The 17,858-nt window shown below is 34.0% G+C and overlaps 1 protein-coding gene across 1 annotated transcript; it reads left to right on the plus strand.

Moving 5' to 3' along the window:
- Nucleotides 1-16,079: 16,079 nt before the first annotated feature.
- LOC125847968 (uncharacterized) lies at nt 16,080-16,891 on the plus strand. The gene has a single exon (XM_049527738.1). It carries the CDS (start codon nt 16,209-16,211, stop codon nt 16,653-16,655), a length of 447 nt encoding a protein of 148 aa, XP_049383695.1. The 5' UTR covers nt 16,080-16,208; the 3' UTR covers nt 16,656-16,891.
- Nucleotides 16,892-17,858: the final 967 nt, after the last annotated feature.

Consider the following 17,858-nt stretch of genomic DNA (forward strand, 5'->3'; position numbering starts at 1 on the left):
GAGTGGACAACTCGAGTGAGAAGGCTACACAGTCACACGGAAATAGATCCGGACACCCCGCGCATACGCCAACTCTCCTAACTTTTGGAATTTTAAAAGAAATTTGCGGGTGCGCAAAACACACCTCGTGTGTACGTCTGATCTTTTTAGAATTAGAGGAATTATGAACGAAATGACAGTTTATATGAAGCAATAACAAATAAATAATTTTTATAAAACGATAACAAATAAGCAGTTTATATCACCTAAACATGAAAAACAAAGTATTAGGCAATTAAAATAAAACAATCAAATGTTAAAAGCTTAATTATTAACCTAAGTCTGTTATGGTTTAGAACCTAAAGTCCCCAGTAGAATCGTCAAGTTGTTATACCCCATTTTAACTCAAGGTCCAAACGGTGTACAACATATTGGTGATTCTTATGCTATTTTAAAGAGTCGACCCCTAATTAAGTTAAGGGTGAATTAGGACACCTATTTTGCTAAAGTTATGCTAAAATTAACTCTATGTTAAGTTCTACCTAAACTTATACAATTCTAGATAAGAGTTCTGATTTATCCTAAAGGGAAGGGGTAAAACATCTTTTATGATCTGTTAAAAATAGTTAACCGGTCGAACTTAGGTTAATTAATTTTCAAAACTAAATATGGGTGCTAAAAGGTTAAATAAAAGTCGAGTAGGCAAGTTAATAAATATTTTAGCATTTGAAAAACTCTTTTGTATTCACATTAGAATGGTGAAGATTAAAGAAAATGTTATTTGTCTAAAACCATTTTGTTGTTGATCGTAATCCATGGTTATAAGCAAAGTAGTAGTAAAGAAAAATGAGTTTAGACTAAAACATTTTTTGAAAGACACTGCCAAGTTTGAACAAAACTTAATAAATAAATTTAGTGGGTTTGAATGGTGCAAAATTAAGTGTTTAAAAAGAATATGCCAAATGAAATTTATAAAAGTTAAAGTAACTATAAAGGTTTGTTTCTAGATAAAGGTATCCAAACCCAAACATCTATAATACGTTAGCTAAATAAAAGAATATATTCAAGTCACATAAGCAAGTTTAACATGTAAAAAATAAATAAAAATTAATGCTTAAATATAAGTTGCCATGAGTGACTCCCAGCGAGACTCGCTTGTTTTGCTTGCTATTAGGGTAGTCTAAGATGTCGACTCCATACGTGGGTATGCCAGTATCGAGTCTATGAGACTCTAATTTTGCTAGAGTCTTGGCTCAAAGATTTCGTTTTTGCTCTTAAAGTTCATGCATGTAAAGAGAGGGTAAAGAGATTAGTAAAACGATTCAACTTTAAATGATAGCAAATAAATTAAAAACAGAGCCAAGTAAAACCATATGAGGAATATATTATCCAAAAAATAAAATATTTAAATGTCATACAAGACCACCTTCCAACTGACAACTTTGAGACCAACTAAAATAGATTAAAACATAACATCTTTCTTACGAATAAAACAAACTCAAGTCTCATTATATTTAAGCTATAACTCCCTAAAGGTTCACGTGAAAACTTGATCCATATATATATATATATGTTAACTGCCACTTACTATTTAAAATTATAAAAAAATACGAAGGAAATTCATATACACAGTTAATTAATAAAAGAGAACTTAAAATTAGTACTTACACAAAGAGTAAAACTTTAGAAGAATGCCTACAATCAATGACTTTCTTTTACATTTTAAATAAGAAACATTTAATATGCATAACCATTTTTCTATTTCTAAGTAAAACAAAAACTACGGTCATCTCCCCTAAACATGTGCGTAGAAATATATGAGCTTTGGAAATTGCTTATCATATAAAGATATCGAATGAAAATCAACTCTGGATAATACACAAAGATAAGTTTTTATTTTAAAAAATAAATAAAGATAAGCAAACCGAGAACGTTTGTCTCTTTTTGATCATTAGCTTGGTTTAAAAATAACACTCTTATTGATATTTTTTGCATTAACTAAAAACTTTCAAGTAACAGAAGCATGATATTTAATACACAAAGCAAACATAGTTACAAAGTTATACCCTCCTTGAACAAAATTCAAATATATTCTTGGCCTCAATAAATATTATAATTATAATAAGTGAAATATTTTTTAAGACATGATTTTTCATAAAATGAGTCTAATAGTTCATAACAGGGATGACAAAGTTGAGAAAATGAATGCGAATGTCACCTATTACGGGGCAGTGAACGAAGGTGCTTCGGTCGAAAGTCTATATCCAAACAACGATGAACTCGAGCAATCTTGAAAATAGAGTTACGACTGAGATAGAAAGATAACACAGAGACAATATTGTAGAGCAAAAGATAACGGTCAAAGGTGATATGGTGCGACGGAAAAAGCTCCATCCTAGTGAAATGTCAAGGCTGCTATTTATAAAGGTAATAAACTAAGGTTTTTGTGATTGAAATTTTGGGCGGGATTTGGATGAAAAATGGACTTTGAATTTGAACGTTGAAAGCCATTTCAATAGATGACAACAACGGTAGAGATTGAGCAGAAATGTGAGCCAAAAATGGCAAGTAAGAAAACAAAAAAGATAAATCCAAAGGTCTCACCCTTGCCTATTCTTACGAAAGAGTTTAAAATCAAGAACTTTTGGTCAAAGTCTTCAGATTTCAAGTGATTTGCTGCAGGAAATCATTCGAAATAAGTACACAAACTTTGCAATTTTGAGACATGAGGTCAAACTTTTCCAAAATGAAGATGAATCCAAATACAACTTTCACAGAGTGAAAGATACGATTGAGGAAGAGAGAGCGATAAATTTAGAGCTGCAAAATTGCATTTCATTAGGCTGAAGATTGAGTTAGATTTGGGTCAAGTGTTGGAACAAAATTGGGCTGATTTGATGGGTCTAAGGCTGAATTTCTTGGCCTTTTCCTTTCTTTCTTTATATAAATTTGAGCTTTTATCTTAATAACTCATACAAAATATGTTATAAGATGACAACTAAAATAATATCAATATTACGAATTTATGTTAATTTAAAAATATAGAGACAAAATATTGACTTATAATTAATATGAAACTTGAAATAAAATGACGACAATCATTATTTCATTTTTTTAAAAAAAGGATAAAAAACGATAATAGTAATTTTGTAAAACATTAAACTTTAGTAGATAAATAGTCCTAGTAGTAAAAATAGTTGCGAAAAAGTATAATTTGATACATTATTAATTTAGAAGCTTGAAAATATTGAATTAGAAGAAATGAGGGTCAAAATTGGGTGTCAACAGTTGGCTGCTCCAGTGATGTTTCTTTCCAATGGATAAGGAACTGTGCGCTCGAAATGTTCCAACATTTGCCATAAACTAATTGGTGATCAATAATAGCCTCAATCTACTTGTCCACGGCTGGTGGAGTAATAAAAATGTTAGTGCGATCGGACTGCCCCTGTTCCCTTGTCTTCCATGTCTTCAAAACATTGTTTTAATTTGCTAGCGTGGAAGACCAAATGTAACTTCAAATGATGGGGCATATCGAACCCATGTGAGATTCTACCTGCCTTGGCAATAATCTCAAAAGGACCCTCATAGCGGCGAATCAAACTTTGATTCACATTTCTCATCGACTTGAATTGCCTAGGATTGAGTTTAATCAAACTTTGATTCATAGTTGTCTAATCGCTGCTTTCGATCAACAATTTTTTTCATCTTCCAAGTTACCTTATCAAGATAAGACCTTCCAAGGTCGACTTGTTACTCCTAGGTTTCACCATGTGATAAGCACCCGGACTCTTCAAATCGGCGTCGATGGGCAAGGATTATGGTGTAATAGGTTGTTACCTAGTAGCTAACTCAAATTGACTTCTCCTTGTCGCGTCGTTGCAAATTATAGGAGAATTGGGCAGTGTCCAGCAACTTCGCCCAATCCTTTTGGTTGGCACTAAAATAGNGCTGATTTGATGGGTCTAAGGCTGAATTTCTTGGCCTTTTCCTTTCTTTCTTTATATAAATTTGAGCTTTTATCTTAATAACTCATACAAAATATGTTATAAGATGACAACTAAAATAATATCAATATTATGAATTTATGTTAATTTAAAAATATAGATACAAAATATTAACTTATAATTAATAGGAAACTTGAAATAAAATGACGACAATCATTATTTTTTTTAAAAAAAAAAGGATAAAAAATGATAATAGTAATTTCGTAAAACATTAAAATTTAGTAGATAAATAGTCCTAGTAGTAAAAATAGTTGCGAAAAAGTATAATTTGATACATTATTAATTTAGAAGCTCGAAAATTTGAATTAGAAGAAATGAGGGTCAAAATTGGGTGTTAACAGTTGGCTGCTCCAGTGATGTTTCTTTCCAATGGATAAGTAACTGTGCGCTCGAAATGTTACAACATTTGCCACGAACTAATTGGTGATCAATAATAGCCTCAATCTACTTGTCCACGGCTGGTGGAATAATAAAAATCTTAGTGCGATCGGACTGCCCCTGTTCCTTGTCTTCCATGTCTTCAAAATATGATTTTAATTTGCTAGCGTGGAAGACCAAATGTAACTTCAAATGATGGGGCATATCGCACCCATGTGAGATTCTGCCTGCCTTGGCAATAATCTCAAAAGGACCCTCATAACGGCGAATCAAACTTTGATTCACATTCTGCATCGACTTGAAGTGCCTAGGATTAAGTTTAATCAAACTTTGATTCATAGTTGTCTAATCGCCACTTTCGATCAATAATTTTTTTCATCTTCCGAGTTACCCTATCAAGATAAGACCTTCCAAGGTCAACTTGTTCCTCCCAGGCTTTCACCATGTGATAAGCACCCGGACTCTTCAAACCGAGATCGACAGGTAAGGATTGTGGTGTAATAGGTTGTTGCCTAGTAGCTAACTCAAATGGACTTCTCCTTATCGCCTCGCTTCGCTGCAAATTATAGGAGAATTGGGTAATGTCCAGCAGCTTCGTCCAATCCTTTTGGTTGGCACAAAAATGGTGCCGCAAATTAATAACACTCCAAAAGTGCATTGATCCACTTCGTTTGCCCATCCGTTTGGATGGAAGTTGATTGAGAAGTGCAACTCCGACCCAATCAAACCAAATAATTCCCTCCAAAATGGACCAGTGAATCACTAATGATATGTTTGGTCACACCCTAATATTTCATGACATCTCGCAAAAATAAGCGAGCTACCATCTAGGCTTTGCAGCTGGCCGTTGTAGTAGTAAATGTTGCATATTTGGAGAAGCGATCAACTACAACCATAATAGTACCGAACCCTTCCAAATTCGGCAAGCACATGATGAAATTCATGGTGATGCTTTCCCATGATTTTTCAGCAATAGGCAGCGGCTCGAGAAGTTCGCGAGGCGCCTTCATTTTAACTTTGCCTTGTTGACAAAAGAGGCAAGTACACACATAAACCTCAATATCATTTCACATTCGAGGCCAATAATAAGAAGACTCCAATAATGCCAAAGTCCACTTCTGCCCCGGGTGAACAGCCCACGCAGTGTCATGACCATTTTTTATCATAGTACGCCTAAGGTTAGCCCATCTCGGAACATACACACGTATGCCCGTAGTGTACATCAAATTGTTCTCCTTCCAAAACTTCTTCGTCTTGCCTTGTTGGGCCAAAATGAGAAGTTGTTTTGCAACTGGATCATGCTGCATGCCCTCCTAATAATTTCAACAATATCATTGCAAGTTGAACTTACAATAGTAGCCGAGGCAACCTTGCGACTAAGCACATCGGCTACAACATTAGCCTTCCCCGGCTTGTACTAAAAAATGAAATCAAATTCAGCAAAAAAATCTTGCCAACGAGCTTGCATGGCCGTCAACTTCTTTTGGGACTGAAAATAAGTTGTCGCGATGTTATCCATCTTAACAACAAAATGAACACCTAATACATAATGACGCCAAGTCCTTAGACAATAGACTACAGTCGTCATCTCCCGTTCATGTGCTGAACAACGCCTTTCGGCATCATTCAATTTTCTTCTCTCAAACTTTATTGGGTGGCCATCTTGCGTAAGGACACCACTGATAGCACAATCAGATGCGTCACTTTGTATTTCGAATGGCTTAGTAAAATCGGGTAGCGCCAAAATCGATTCTTTGGTAATGGTTGCCTTAAGCTTTTCAAAGGCGTCATTGCACAAACCAGACCACTTTCACTCATGAATATTTTTCAACAAGTTGATGAGTGGAGCAGCAATAGCGAAGTAACCAAATATGAAGCGTCGATAATAATTGGTAAGACCAAGAAAGGATCGTAATTCGGGTACCTTATCACGAATTTCCTCATCTTTATCGTTGTCCATCCTTATCTTACTGTGGCTATTGGTGTGACCAAGGAATTGGACAATGGGTAGCGCGAAGCTGCACTTTTCTCGCTTCACACATAAGTCGTTATCCCTCAAAACTATGAACACTTTATGTAAGTGCTCAACATGCTCTGACATGTTGTTGTTATAGACAACAATATCATCCAAATAAATGACTACAAATTAATCCAAAAAGGGATGGAACAACTTGGTCATCAAAGTACAAAATGTCGCTGGAGCATTTGTCAAACCGAATGGCATGACCAGCCACTCAAGGCCCCATAACGAGTAACACAAGTTGTCTTCGATTCATCTCCTTCGATAATTTGGACTTGGTAATAGCCCTTCCTCAAGTCCATTTCTGTGAACACCTTGGCTTGTCCCAACATATCAAACAAATCAGCAGTCAAAGAATTACGATATTTGTTCTTTACCATGACCTTATTGAGGGCCCGGTAATTAATGAACAAACACAACATCATTTCCTTCTTCTTTCGAAACAAATTATGTGCCCCAAATAGTTCCTTAGACGGCCTAATATGTCCAGCGTCAAACAACTCCTTAAATTTCTTCCTTAATTCCTCCAATTTCGAGGGTGCCATGCAATAAGGCGTCATGGCAGGTGGCTTTGCCCCGAGAATCAATTTAATTTTGCAATCAACTTCCCTTCGCGTTGGCAACTGTTAGGGGAGTTCTTCTGACATCACTTCCTTAATATCAAGAAGGACCTGCTCAATACAAGGAGGCAGAGCTACTGCCTCAATAGAATTTTCTATACCTCCGACAAGGGAAAGAAGAAAGGTTGGTTCGCCTTTCTTGAAACCCTTAACAAGCTGCATCGCGGACAAGTGCATTTCATTTTGTGGTACCCAAATAAGGGGTACCACGCAAGAACCTCCGGCATCGCTGATGTGAAGTTGGTTGAGATGCGGTGAAATAAACGTGTTAGTCTAATACAAAAAAATCCAACCCCAAAATGATATCAAACACATCCATGGGAACAATTGTGAAGTCCGTCAACCCCTTTCCATCCTCCAAAATCAATGGGGACTTTAGGAGCGAAACCATGGACAGTAGTGGGGAAGATGTTGACGGTTTTCAACAATGTATCGCTGGAAACATAAGTCAAACAAAGATTCTTGCCCCTTTTCCTCTGTAACAAAATTATGTGTTGCACCGGTGTCCACCATGATGCAAACGTTTTTGCCATTCAACTTGGCATTAACGACCAGTGACTCACATGGCCTTACACGAGCCAGTTGGGCAGCCAACACTGTAAGTGTCATATGACTAAACAAGGTCATATGGTTGAACAAGCCAACTGTCATGTTTTTCCCCTAGTCCGCTCCACCAACCTGTCCAACTTGCTACCTAGACGGTCGGCCAATTTGCATCGTTGCCTTTTCTTGCTGCTTGTGAGTATCATCCATATCACTTAATTTACTCAATGAAGGACAATAACAAGCAACATGGGTAGTCTCACTATAAATATAACAACCATCACAATTTGGAACTCCTTTCTTACAACCTTCATAATTGATGCAGAAATTAAAAGGATGGTTTCAAATATTACCTCTATTGTCGTTGCCTAAATTGGGAACGAACTTGGCTTTGTTTCGATTGTTATCCACCTTGAGATGAATAGTTTTTCTCGATTGTCCCTCAACTTCGCTGCATCGACACAAAAATTGGTTAACAATTCAGCCACTACAATCTCCTCATCATCATCATTAACTTTTTGCCTTTGAAGTTCTTGTTTGGCCCAATTTTGGAGACCATCCAAGAAATAAAACAACAAGTCTTCGTTGGTCAGGTTTGGAATTTGAAGAGTGAGTTTTGTGTACTCTTTCACATAGTCACGAATGACGAAAGTTTGCATCAATTCCCTCAAGTTCTGACGAGCCTCATGTACCACATTTTGAGGGTAAAATTGACACTTTAACTCCTCCTTGAACTGCCCCCAATTGTCAATGGAACATACCCCTCTCTCCATTTCTGCCTTTTCCTTCACCACCACAACATGACAGTATCACTCTAATATATTGCTGACGTAGGGATTTTGGTAGCCTCACTAGTAATGCTCACATGCTCAAAATAAGCATCCATTTGGCATAAAAAATTCTGAACGTCTTTGGCATTTATTTATTCACGAAACTCATTTGGTTTAGGAGCTTCAATACGGGTTTCAGGAACAGAATCGGGGCAGCAATCCCCGCAATGGCAGCTTCTTCAACCTGCGCCTTCAAAGCCTCAAACTCTCTATGTAGAGAGGATATAGCTTTAGTAAGTTTGAGTTCAAAGTTGGTCAACCCTTCCTTGTTCTCTTCCCTAAGCTCAATAAGGTTATCCTTAACCTCATCAAGACCCTCAATAGCTATTGATTCAAGAGAACTAACATTGTTCTCAATAACAACAAGTCATCTATTCAAAGCCAACAAACCAGCCTCAACTCCGATAATTTTCTCACTGAGTTGGCTAGTATCAGAACCATCCCAATCCTGACCATGGCCCTTTCCACCAACTGGTGGGTTGGAAAAGGAGTCCATTACCATACTTTTATCAAGTTTCTTTGCAGTATCCTTTTGAATCTCCTGCTCTCTTTCATGAACAACCTCTTCATTACATTGCGACTTTGAAGTCATGCTCAAACCTACTCTCTGATACCATTTGTCACAGACCTATTTTCAAAGGTCTCGTGGGACAACCTAGATGGGCTTGCACAACACCTCTAAGGTTCAGTCCTAACAACAAATTAGCACACAAGTGCAATAAAAAAAACGTCACAAACAGTCCACACGAATCAACCAACAAGAAAGCAAAAACAAGAACAATTTTGGGAGGCAAGTGCCAATTTTCGTTTTGATATTTATCTAAGTGTTAAAATAAAATGAGATGCCTTATAAGACATACACAAACTGAAAATAAGCTTACAAACAAAGAGGATCAAGGTCCCAAGAGAAAAATATTAAATATGAGTGTCTTTACACAAGTACAATAGTAGGTGGGAAAAACTAGTCAAATGTTTCCATAAATGGAAAAAAAAGGACACTTCCCCAATCAAATCCAATTCAACTTTGTGGAAGGCCTTGGATTTCGTTTTGACAAGCTTGTCAATGATACTAATTGGCTTATAAGAGTCCCAAATAATATTCCAAGGCTGGGTGAATATTGACACAACGTTCGAGACTCGTTGATGTGCAATATGAATCTACCCCTCTCCCAAAAACACTGGAAATTAATGTAGCTTCTTTCGGGGTGGTACACTTTGCTCATTTTGGCTGGTGCACTATGTCGATGCGGTCGCTTAAGCAGCCCTGAAACTGCTTAAGTGGAAGCCTCCTTAGTGGCTAGGGTGTTGCTTAAGCGAGGTCTACCGGTTGTGGCTAGCCGCTTTAGCGAACCTAGATTCACTTAACCAGTGGTTGCTTAAGCGGGTATAAAGATGCTTTAGTGGGCCTCCATCGTAAAATCCCAATTGTTTAAGAGGTAGGTGAGTCACTTTAGCAGGGACATTAAGTGGCCAAAGTGACTGTTTTTGCGACATTAGTTGGTAGTTATACCCATTTTTTAGATTTATTTCTCTTAAGTTTGTGATTGAATATTGCTCTTAAGAACTGGAATTGTTGGGGTATTTTCTTGGGAAGTGCTTGTTATTGTTGGGGGTTTCTGTGGGATTGTTTTGGGATGATTGTAGCTCGTTAATTGTACGTGTCAACCCGTAAGTCTTCTCTTATCTTCTTAATTTTTAGCTTTAATGGTGATTGCTTGTCCTCTTGTTGCATGATCTATTTTGGCATGATTTTGAGTTTGGAATTTACCCAATTTTAGGACACAAGTTCTTAGAACTAAATGGGATCAGTTGACAGAGTCAATTTTGTAATTCTCGGTGTGGTCCCACAATGTTGTTTTTGACTAATTTTTGGGACGTCTTCATTTTTTGTGATTTGGGTGTCAAATAAACGACCGTATTGATGTTGTGATAATTTATTTGGTTGTGTGGTAGCGATTGGATGGTTTGAAAGGGTAAAGCTCCGATTTAGTAGTGTTGGAGTACGCTCTGTCGTCCTTTCAGGTAGGCTACGACTTACCGATCTTAGACTGAACTTGTGTTGGTAAATTCATGTTTTTAGCTAGTAATTAGTTATTCTTTAATAAAATCATCCTACATTACTATAATACAAAAAGTAAACTACATTACCATTGAAATTTTTTTAATTTGGTTGTTGGGTAAAATAAATGAGGTGGTTTTCGTAGAAAATAAAAACTTAGAGGTCGTTTTAAAAAATAATGTGATAGTAAAAAGTGTTTTCCAAAATTCTGAATATAACTTCAAGTTATATTTGCTATTTATATGACCAAACAAGTATTTCAGAATAAAGTGAATAAATATTTTGAGATAAAGTGAAAAATATCCATGGCCAAATAACTGCAACATGAAAGTGATAGACTATATCCAAAAATTCATTAATAAATACAATTTCAAGAAATATCTAAAGAAAAAGAATCATGGTACCTCTTTGAGTAGCATTTATATGGAACAATAAGTGAATTTAGTGAACATAAAATTCAATAATTGTATCCATAGCTAATATTCTCACAATCGATTTGCACCAGATAAATGAGAGAGTTTTCAAAGTCATTGTGACGATAAATAACATCGGTTTTTAATCACTATAAATAATTGAGAAAATGACCAAAAATCCCTCCAATCTATAGCCAGATTCCCAACTACACACTCATACTTCATGGGGGTCCTATTACTTTTTTGAATTTTATAAAATTGAAATTATTACCCCCTAAATGTTTACCTCGCAAAGTGAGTGTATTTCACTCTCTTTGAGAGAGTGAGCAGCCAAAACAATATTAAAATTTTGTTTTAAATATATTATATAATAAATATATGTATTTTTAATTATTATTTTTTAAAATTTAATTTCTTTCTTCTCCATAGTAGCATATGCCAAGTCTCTCCACCTCTCATCATCCCAAAGTCATCGCGCCACTACCACCATCTCCACTGGATTCATTATTGTAAATTTCTAACAACTCTCATGTAAAAAGTTTGAAAAAGAAAACAATCAAATCCACCATCTCCATCCATCTTCAATCACCAAAAAATAAGCTGAATCAAATTTGAATAATCAATTTGGGTTCAAATGCAGTTGAACCCTTAAAAAGAAAAAATATTTTTTACTTGTAGATCATAATCCCTCATGGTTTTTAGTTTGTTTTCTAAATTCTCCGACAAGCAATTACCTTCTCTTGATTATAAAAAAAAAAACCCTTTACACAGACTTGTAAAATTGTGGCAATACTCACGAACATTAACCGAAGTCTCTTCACCTGATTAAGCTTTTTCTCCTTTGGTGGTAGGCTTAGATTAGACTCATAGTCTCTTTTTTGAGCTTTATTCTTTGAAAGAAGTCGTGGGGAGCTCTTTGAGTAGGTGGAGGAGCTAATGGTGAAGGCACATGGAGAAATGACAAAGGCATAGGTGGAGATGGTTATGGCAGCGAAATTCTCAAACTATGTCGGTGGCGGCGACATATCCCTCAGACAAAATAAAAAGACCCACAATTTGACCCCCAATTTAACCCTCAATATTTTTTCCAAATCAAAGTTCCCACAAAATAATTAGGGCAAAAAAATGAATGAAGAAGAAAGAGAAAAAACGTCTTTTAAAAAAAAGATCAATAGTTGAAATACACGTGTCAAGCGCGTGTATTTCACCACAAGACACATATCTGGTTATAGTGTTTTAAGGGGCTACTTATTTCATTTTAAAATAATTTGAAAGACGGAGGATAATAGGACCCCTGTAAAGTATGAGTGTATAGTTGAGAATATGGTTATAGGTTAGGGGGGCTTTTGGACATTTTCTCTTAATGAAAATGTTTTTTTTTTAAATAAAAAAAAACTTAAAGTGATTTTTGGGCGCAAGGGGGTTATTAGCCCCCACAATTTTATTCTACTAATTTGTTTGTGTTTCATCTTGAAATTTTCTTTTAGTCCTTAGAAACTTTCATTTTTCTCATTCCTTGATGACTTGAACTCATAATAGAATTAGAGGTGGAAGGTGCTTGCTATTTGAGCAACCCCTATTAATTTGTAATTTTCATCTTTAGTGAATTTTAGCGCTCACTATTTTTATTTATTTTATAGAATTGATTTTTTAATTACCAAAAAACAACTTCTTGAGCCAACTTTTTTCTAATATAAATTTGAATATATTTAACACTACAACCAAATTATCATAATTAAGAAATATTAACGTTCCATTAAACATACAAAATATTAAGAGGAAGTAGCATCATGTCATCAAACTAAATTCATCACAAATCATTCATATTAATCAACTAATCATATTATCATAATACATCAATTAAAAGAAATCTTAATGATTGTCATTGGAATTGCTAGAGCTAATTAAAAGATATTGTTGCATCGTCTTCACTTGGCGGCAAATATATAAACCTATTTGTGAAGTATACAGTCAGAATTAAAAAGTATTTGTATATAATCTAGACAATACTATGGAAAGTGGAGGTGAAGGCGGAGGTAATAGTGTGAGGTGGAGATGATGTATGTTGGAAGATGGGGAGAATACTATCGTTTGGTAGAGTGTATTAGCAAGAATAATGCATGCATTAATTATATGTATTAGTAATCCCTTGTTTGTGCATTTTTTCATGATATGTATAACTAATACTTGCATTAGTTATACACTCTATTGTGTATTGAGGAGTAATACCTAGAAATCCATGGTATTAGTAATGCAAAGGATTTAATGCATGCATTAATATGGTTAAAGACTCAATTACACCTTTTACATCTTTTCCACCATAATTGTGAATGATACTTTTGTTAATAAATATTTTTATACAATGCATACTATTTTTAATACACCAAACCAAACAATGCATTAATAATCTATGCATAACTAATACAAGTATAGCTAATACATGCATTACTAATATACTCTATTGGATATTATTTTTATACACTATACCAAATACACTATATTATTTTTGTATAACTTGTTTTTCATATTTTTCATTAGAGAAGAAGTATTTTTTTCTTAATTTTAAGAAATTTACTTTCTAGAGAAATTTTTTTTTTTTTTTTTTTTTTTGATCAACTGAACCTGAGAAAGTCATTGAAAATATTTCCTCCGTTTCCAAAGACAACATCTTGAGACAATGTACCTAATCAAGAAAATTTTGAGTCAACACTATACCAACATGAGAAAATACATAACAAGATGTCCATTGGATCCTAAGTGCATACTTATCTATTATTGTTTTGACTAAATAAGTAAAAAAAATCTTATTCATCGCATCACATCAATTTGAAGTCATCAAGTGCATGTCCTTATGTAATCAAACTTTAATTGAAAATTATTCTTGTTTTCATGGAAAGATGAACATAGCCTCAATCAATGCCGTGATTTGTTCCATCAATTACTATAATTTTATTGGCTCCAATGATTTCACTTTTTCAACAACCTTCAAAGTGACACTTGTCTTGGGCTAACATAACAGCTACCATAAAAAGGCTCATAAATATATCCCTCTCTAGTGAAAAAAGATTTATAAATATTCTTGTTTCACATTTTGGTTTAAATAGATATCCCTAATTTATTTTTTTGACTCAAAAATACTTCTAATTTATTGAAAATGACTCAAATATATCCTTCATTCTTCAACTTTTTAATTTAAAATACTCCCAATCTTTGTTTTTGGTTCAAAAACACCCCCTTTCACCTTTTAGTTTAAAATTATCATTAGCCTTTGTTATTTATTTATATATCTAATATTTATGATTTTAATATCAGTTAAACTTTTACCATATAAAAATTTGTAATTTTGTTATTTGAACTAGATGATTTTTTTCTCTTTAAATTGTTTATGCTTGAAATCTTTAGTTGAAGATAATCTTATAAAGAGCATTGCTAGACTGGTTGTCATATTTTCTCTCGACCCTCAAGACGAGGGTTTAATTGTAAGAAGAACATATCTTTAAAAAATATTTTCTTTCTCTTGAGTTTAACTAATAGTTCCTATAGCTCTTATAACATTGTCAGAACTCAACACAACTCAAATTCTAATTTATTCGCTTAAATTTATCATTATAATTTATTAAAAATTATCAATACAAGAATGTATCATTAGCGTTATCATAAGCAAACATAACACGAGATCAACATATGATGCAACAAATGTTCTCAAAGTATCATTACCGATCATTATGTTAGTAAAATGTAGAGTTGTTTATATCACTTTTTTATTTAGTATTATTTCTAGAAAGGTGGTTATACCCTATGATTAGGTAATGAAGTAATCAATATATAGCTATATTTTTTAAGTGTGATAAAAATCGTCAAGTCTATGAATATATTAATTAGCCAAATTACTTCCTTTATTCTGCACTCCATTATTATAAACTTTGATAAGATAACAAATTTATTTTTTATTTCAAATATAGTTACACTTATATATTTTGAATATTTTAGAACGAGCTAATATTTAGAATTTTAATAAATAAAAAATTATTTTTTCGAACAAAATAAAATCATTAACTAATTAGTAAAAGAATTTAATTCAATTAAATTTGGTTGATCGTGAAATGGAGGTTTTTCTTGAACCTAAAACACTGGTTAATGGTATTTTTAGACAAAAAGGTGGAAGAGAAATATTTTTGAGTCATTTTCAGTAAGTTAGGGGTATTCTTGAGCCAAAAAAAATAGGTTGAGGGTATTTTGAAATCAAAAGGTGGATGAAGAGTATTTATGAGCCTTTTCTAATTAAATAATTTAAAAAATAGTTTTTCTTTCGAAATTTATGTGACCAAGTTGATCGCTTAAGAAAACAATTAGTAATGAAAAAAGTAATCAATCTCTTTGAAACGTCTTAAACGATATGTCGATGATTTAATTGAAAGGCAAGAAAATTAAACGTGATTCGAAATAACTAAATTTCCTCTTTCTCAATTTATACGATACTTTTTAAATTTTGAGATTCAACAAATTTTCCTGTGACCCCTAATTTTTTAATATGTCTCTTAGAATTTGAATTGTCATTTATGAGACTTATAATAATACTTTTTATGTTATTTTCAAATATATGAAGTTTTGCCAAAAATATTTAAAAAATTATATATCTGAGCAATGACGCACATATAACTTTCAGAGGTGATTGAAGTCCATTAATCATATGCCAAACGTATTCTACTGAGAATGTATGTAAGGTCATCCGAAAATGTATACTAGTTCATCCTTTACTATACTATTTCTTTATGATTCTCATACAACTTACTAACGTCAGCCTCTGCGATATTTCCTGAAAAGGTTTAAACACTATGAATAAAAAAAATGACGAATATCCCTAATTTCTTGATGCTCTACAAAGCTAAATAGATAGTTATGTCTAACTATAGCCCCGTTTTAACATTTCGAACGATGTCGATTATAAATTTGGAGTTTTCGAAGTCGAGTCAATCAGCAACACAAGTTCATAAAATTTAATGACATGTGTTCTTCCGTTAGTCCAAAAAATATATACATTTTAAATTAGACAGTAAAGACATTAATATATTTATTCTTCTTTCGTTCTTTTTAAAACAAACTAAAAGAGAAAATCGGTTATTTTTTGTTAAATGGAAGGAAAGAGTATAATAGTAGTAGAGTGATACTAAAAGTTAGTGACAAATATGTACTTAATTTTGATACTAATACATATGTAGGACTACTTTGTAAGTTTTCATACAAACACTTGATAACTTTTTCCCTTGTTCCTTTGATGAGAAGTAAACTCTCCCTTTTTTTCCCCAGTATTTAGAGAGAGAAAGTGTTGTGAGGATAAGCCAAAGCTAAAGCTATAGAAAAAATGGATCAAATTTTACACAAGTCCCTCCTCCTTATCGTCATCATCATCGTCTCCATTTTTTCCCCCAAATTACACGGCAGAGAACTCCGTCCATCGGAGCACGGCTTACCATATCAACACTCGTCATACCCAACTGCAAAATCCACCGATCCAGAATTGCATTCATTCTTCGCCGGCACCGGAGAGAAAACGCCGTCGTCGTTACCGGAGGCTAGGAATTTGACGTGGTGGAATAATTCCGGCGATCAAATGTCACGTGACAGCAACCGTAAAGATCACGTGAGAGAAGTGCTATTGGTTTCCAGCTTGGTTTGTGGAGCAGCCGGCGTCGTTTTGCTCGCCGTTTCGGCGGTTGTTTTCGTCGTTAGGCTACGAAGGAGAAATCAAAGAGAAACCTCATTGTCAACGTTAGGGTCAACGTCAGTGCCTAACGTCGTTAATAAATGATGAAGTAAAAGTATAGTGATTATTATAATAATGTCACGATAAGGATAAGAGTTTAATTCCACTTAATCCGCTTACATTTTCATTTATGTGTACATAATAATTCATCATTTAATTATTGAGATGAGTGAGATATACTTTTTCCCTCTTATTTTTATTTCTCTCTTTCAGAAAATTAATTAGTTGTCAATGGCCCTATAAGGGTTACTCTTGTAGTTTGTTCTTCATAAGAATTTTTTTATGAAAATTTTCTGGACATAATTACCCTCCAAACCTAGCTAAACAATGAAAACTTTAATTTTATATCATCATTTTTAGTTGACATTATCTTATTGTGTCTTGATTTATGAGATGTTTATAACTCTTTTCGTAGAGACAAAGACTTGACACTATCACATTTTGTCTTGATTTATCAGATTGCTCTATACCTCTTGCTTTACATGCAAGACTTAGCCCAAGGACTTCCGAGGAATAAGACTCAGGGGCGTAGCTAGAGCTATCCCAGGGTGTCCAGTGTCGAAAAATTATGTTGTATAAATATGTCAAATTCTGCATTTAAAGGAGACATATTTAAAGTTGGACACCCTAGACAAAAGTTATGCCTTTGGTGTAGTGGTATCAGGTGTCCATTTGAGTGAAAGAGTTTTGGGTTCGCTCCACATATTTTATTTATTTTATCTTGATAGCGACAAACCATTATTTTTGGACACTCTTAATTAAATTTCTGACTCCGCCACTGAAATAAGTTACACTCCATAGGCAAGAGATCTTGATTTATGAGATACCTCATAATTATTACCTTAGAGGCAAGACTTATTAGCCCAGGACTTCCAAACAACAAGTTATGCTCCATGGGCAAGACTTAACACTACCATATTGTATCTTAATTTATGAGATGCACTATAATTCTTGCCTTAGAGGCAAAACATAGCCCAGTGACTTTCAAATAACAAGGTGTGCCTCATGAACAACTGTTTACACCATCCTCACTAAGTCTAACTTATGGAGAACACAACAATTGTTGTGTTAGAGCAAAACGTAGCTTAGAGATTTTCTTAAAAAAGAACATATGCATTATGAACAACAATTTACACTATTTCACCATGTCTAACTTATGAGATACTTTATAACTTTTGTCTTAGATGCAACACATACTTCAGAGCTTAAAAAATAATTTATGCCTCATGAGCAACGCTAATTTAAAAC

The sequence above is a fragment of the Solanum stenotomum genome, chromosome 12, assembly GCF_019186545.1.
Source record: "Solanum stenotomum isolate F172 chromosome 12, ASM1918654v1, whole genome shotgun sequence".
Lineage (NCBI taxonomy): Eukaryota > Viridiplantae > Streptophyta > Magnoliopsida > Solanales > Solanaceae > Solanum > Solanum stenotomum.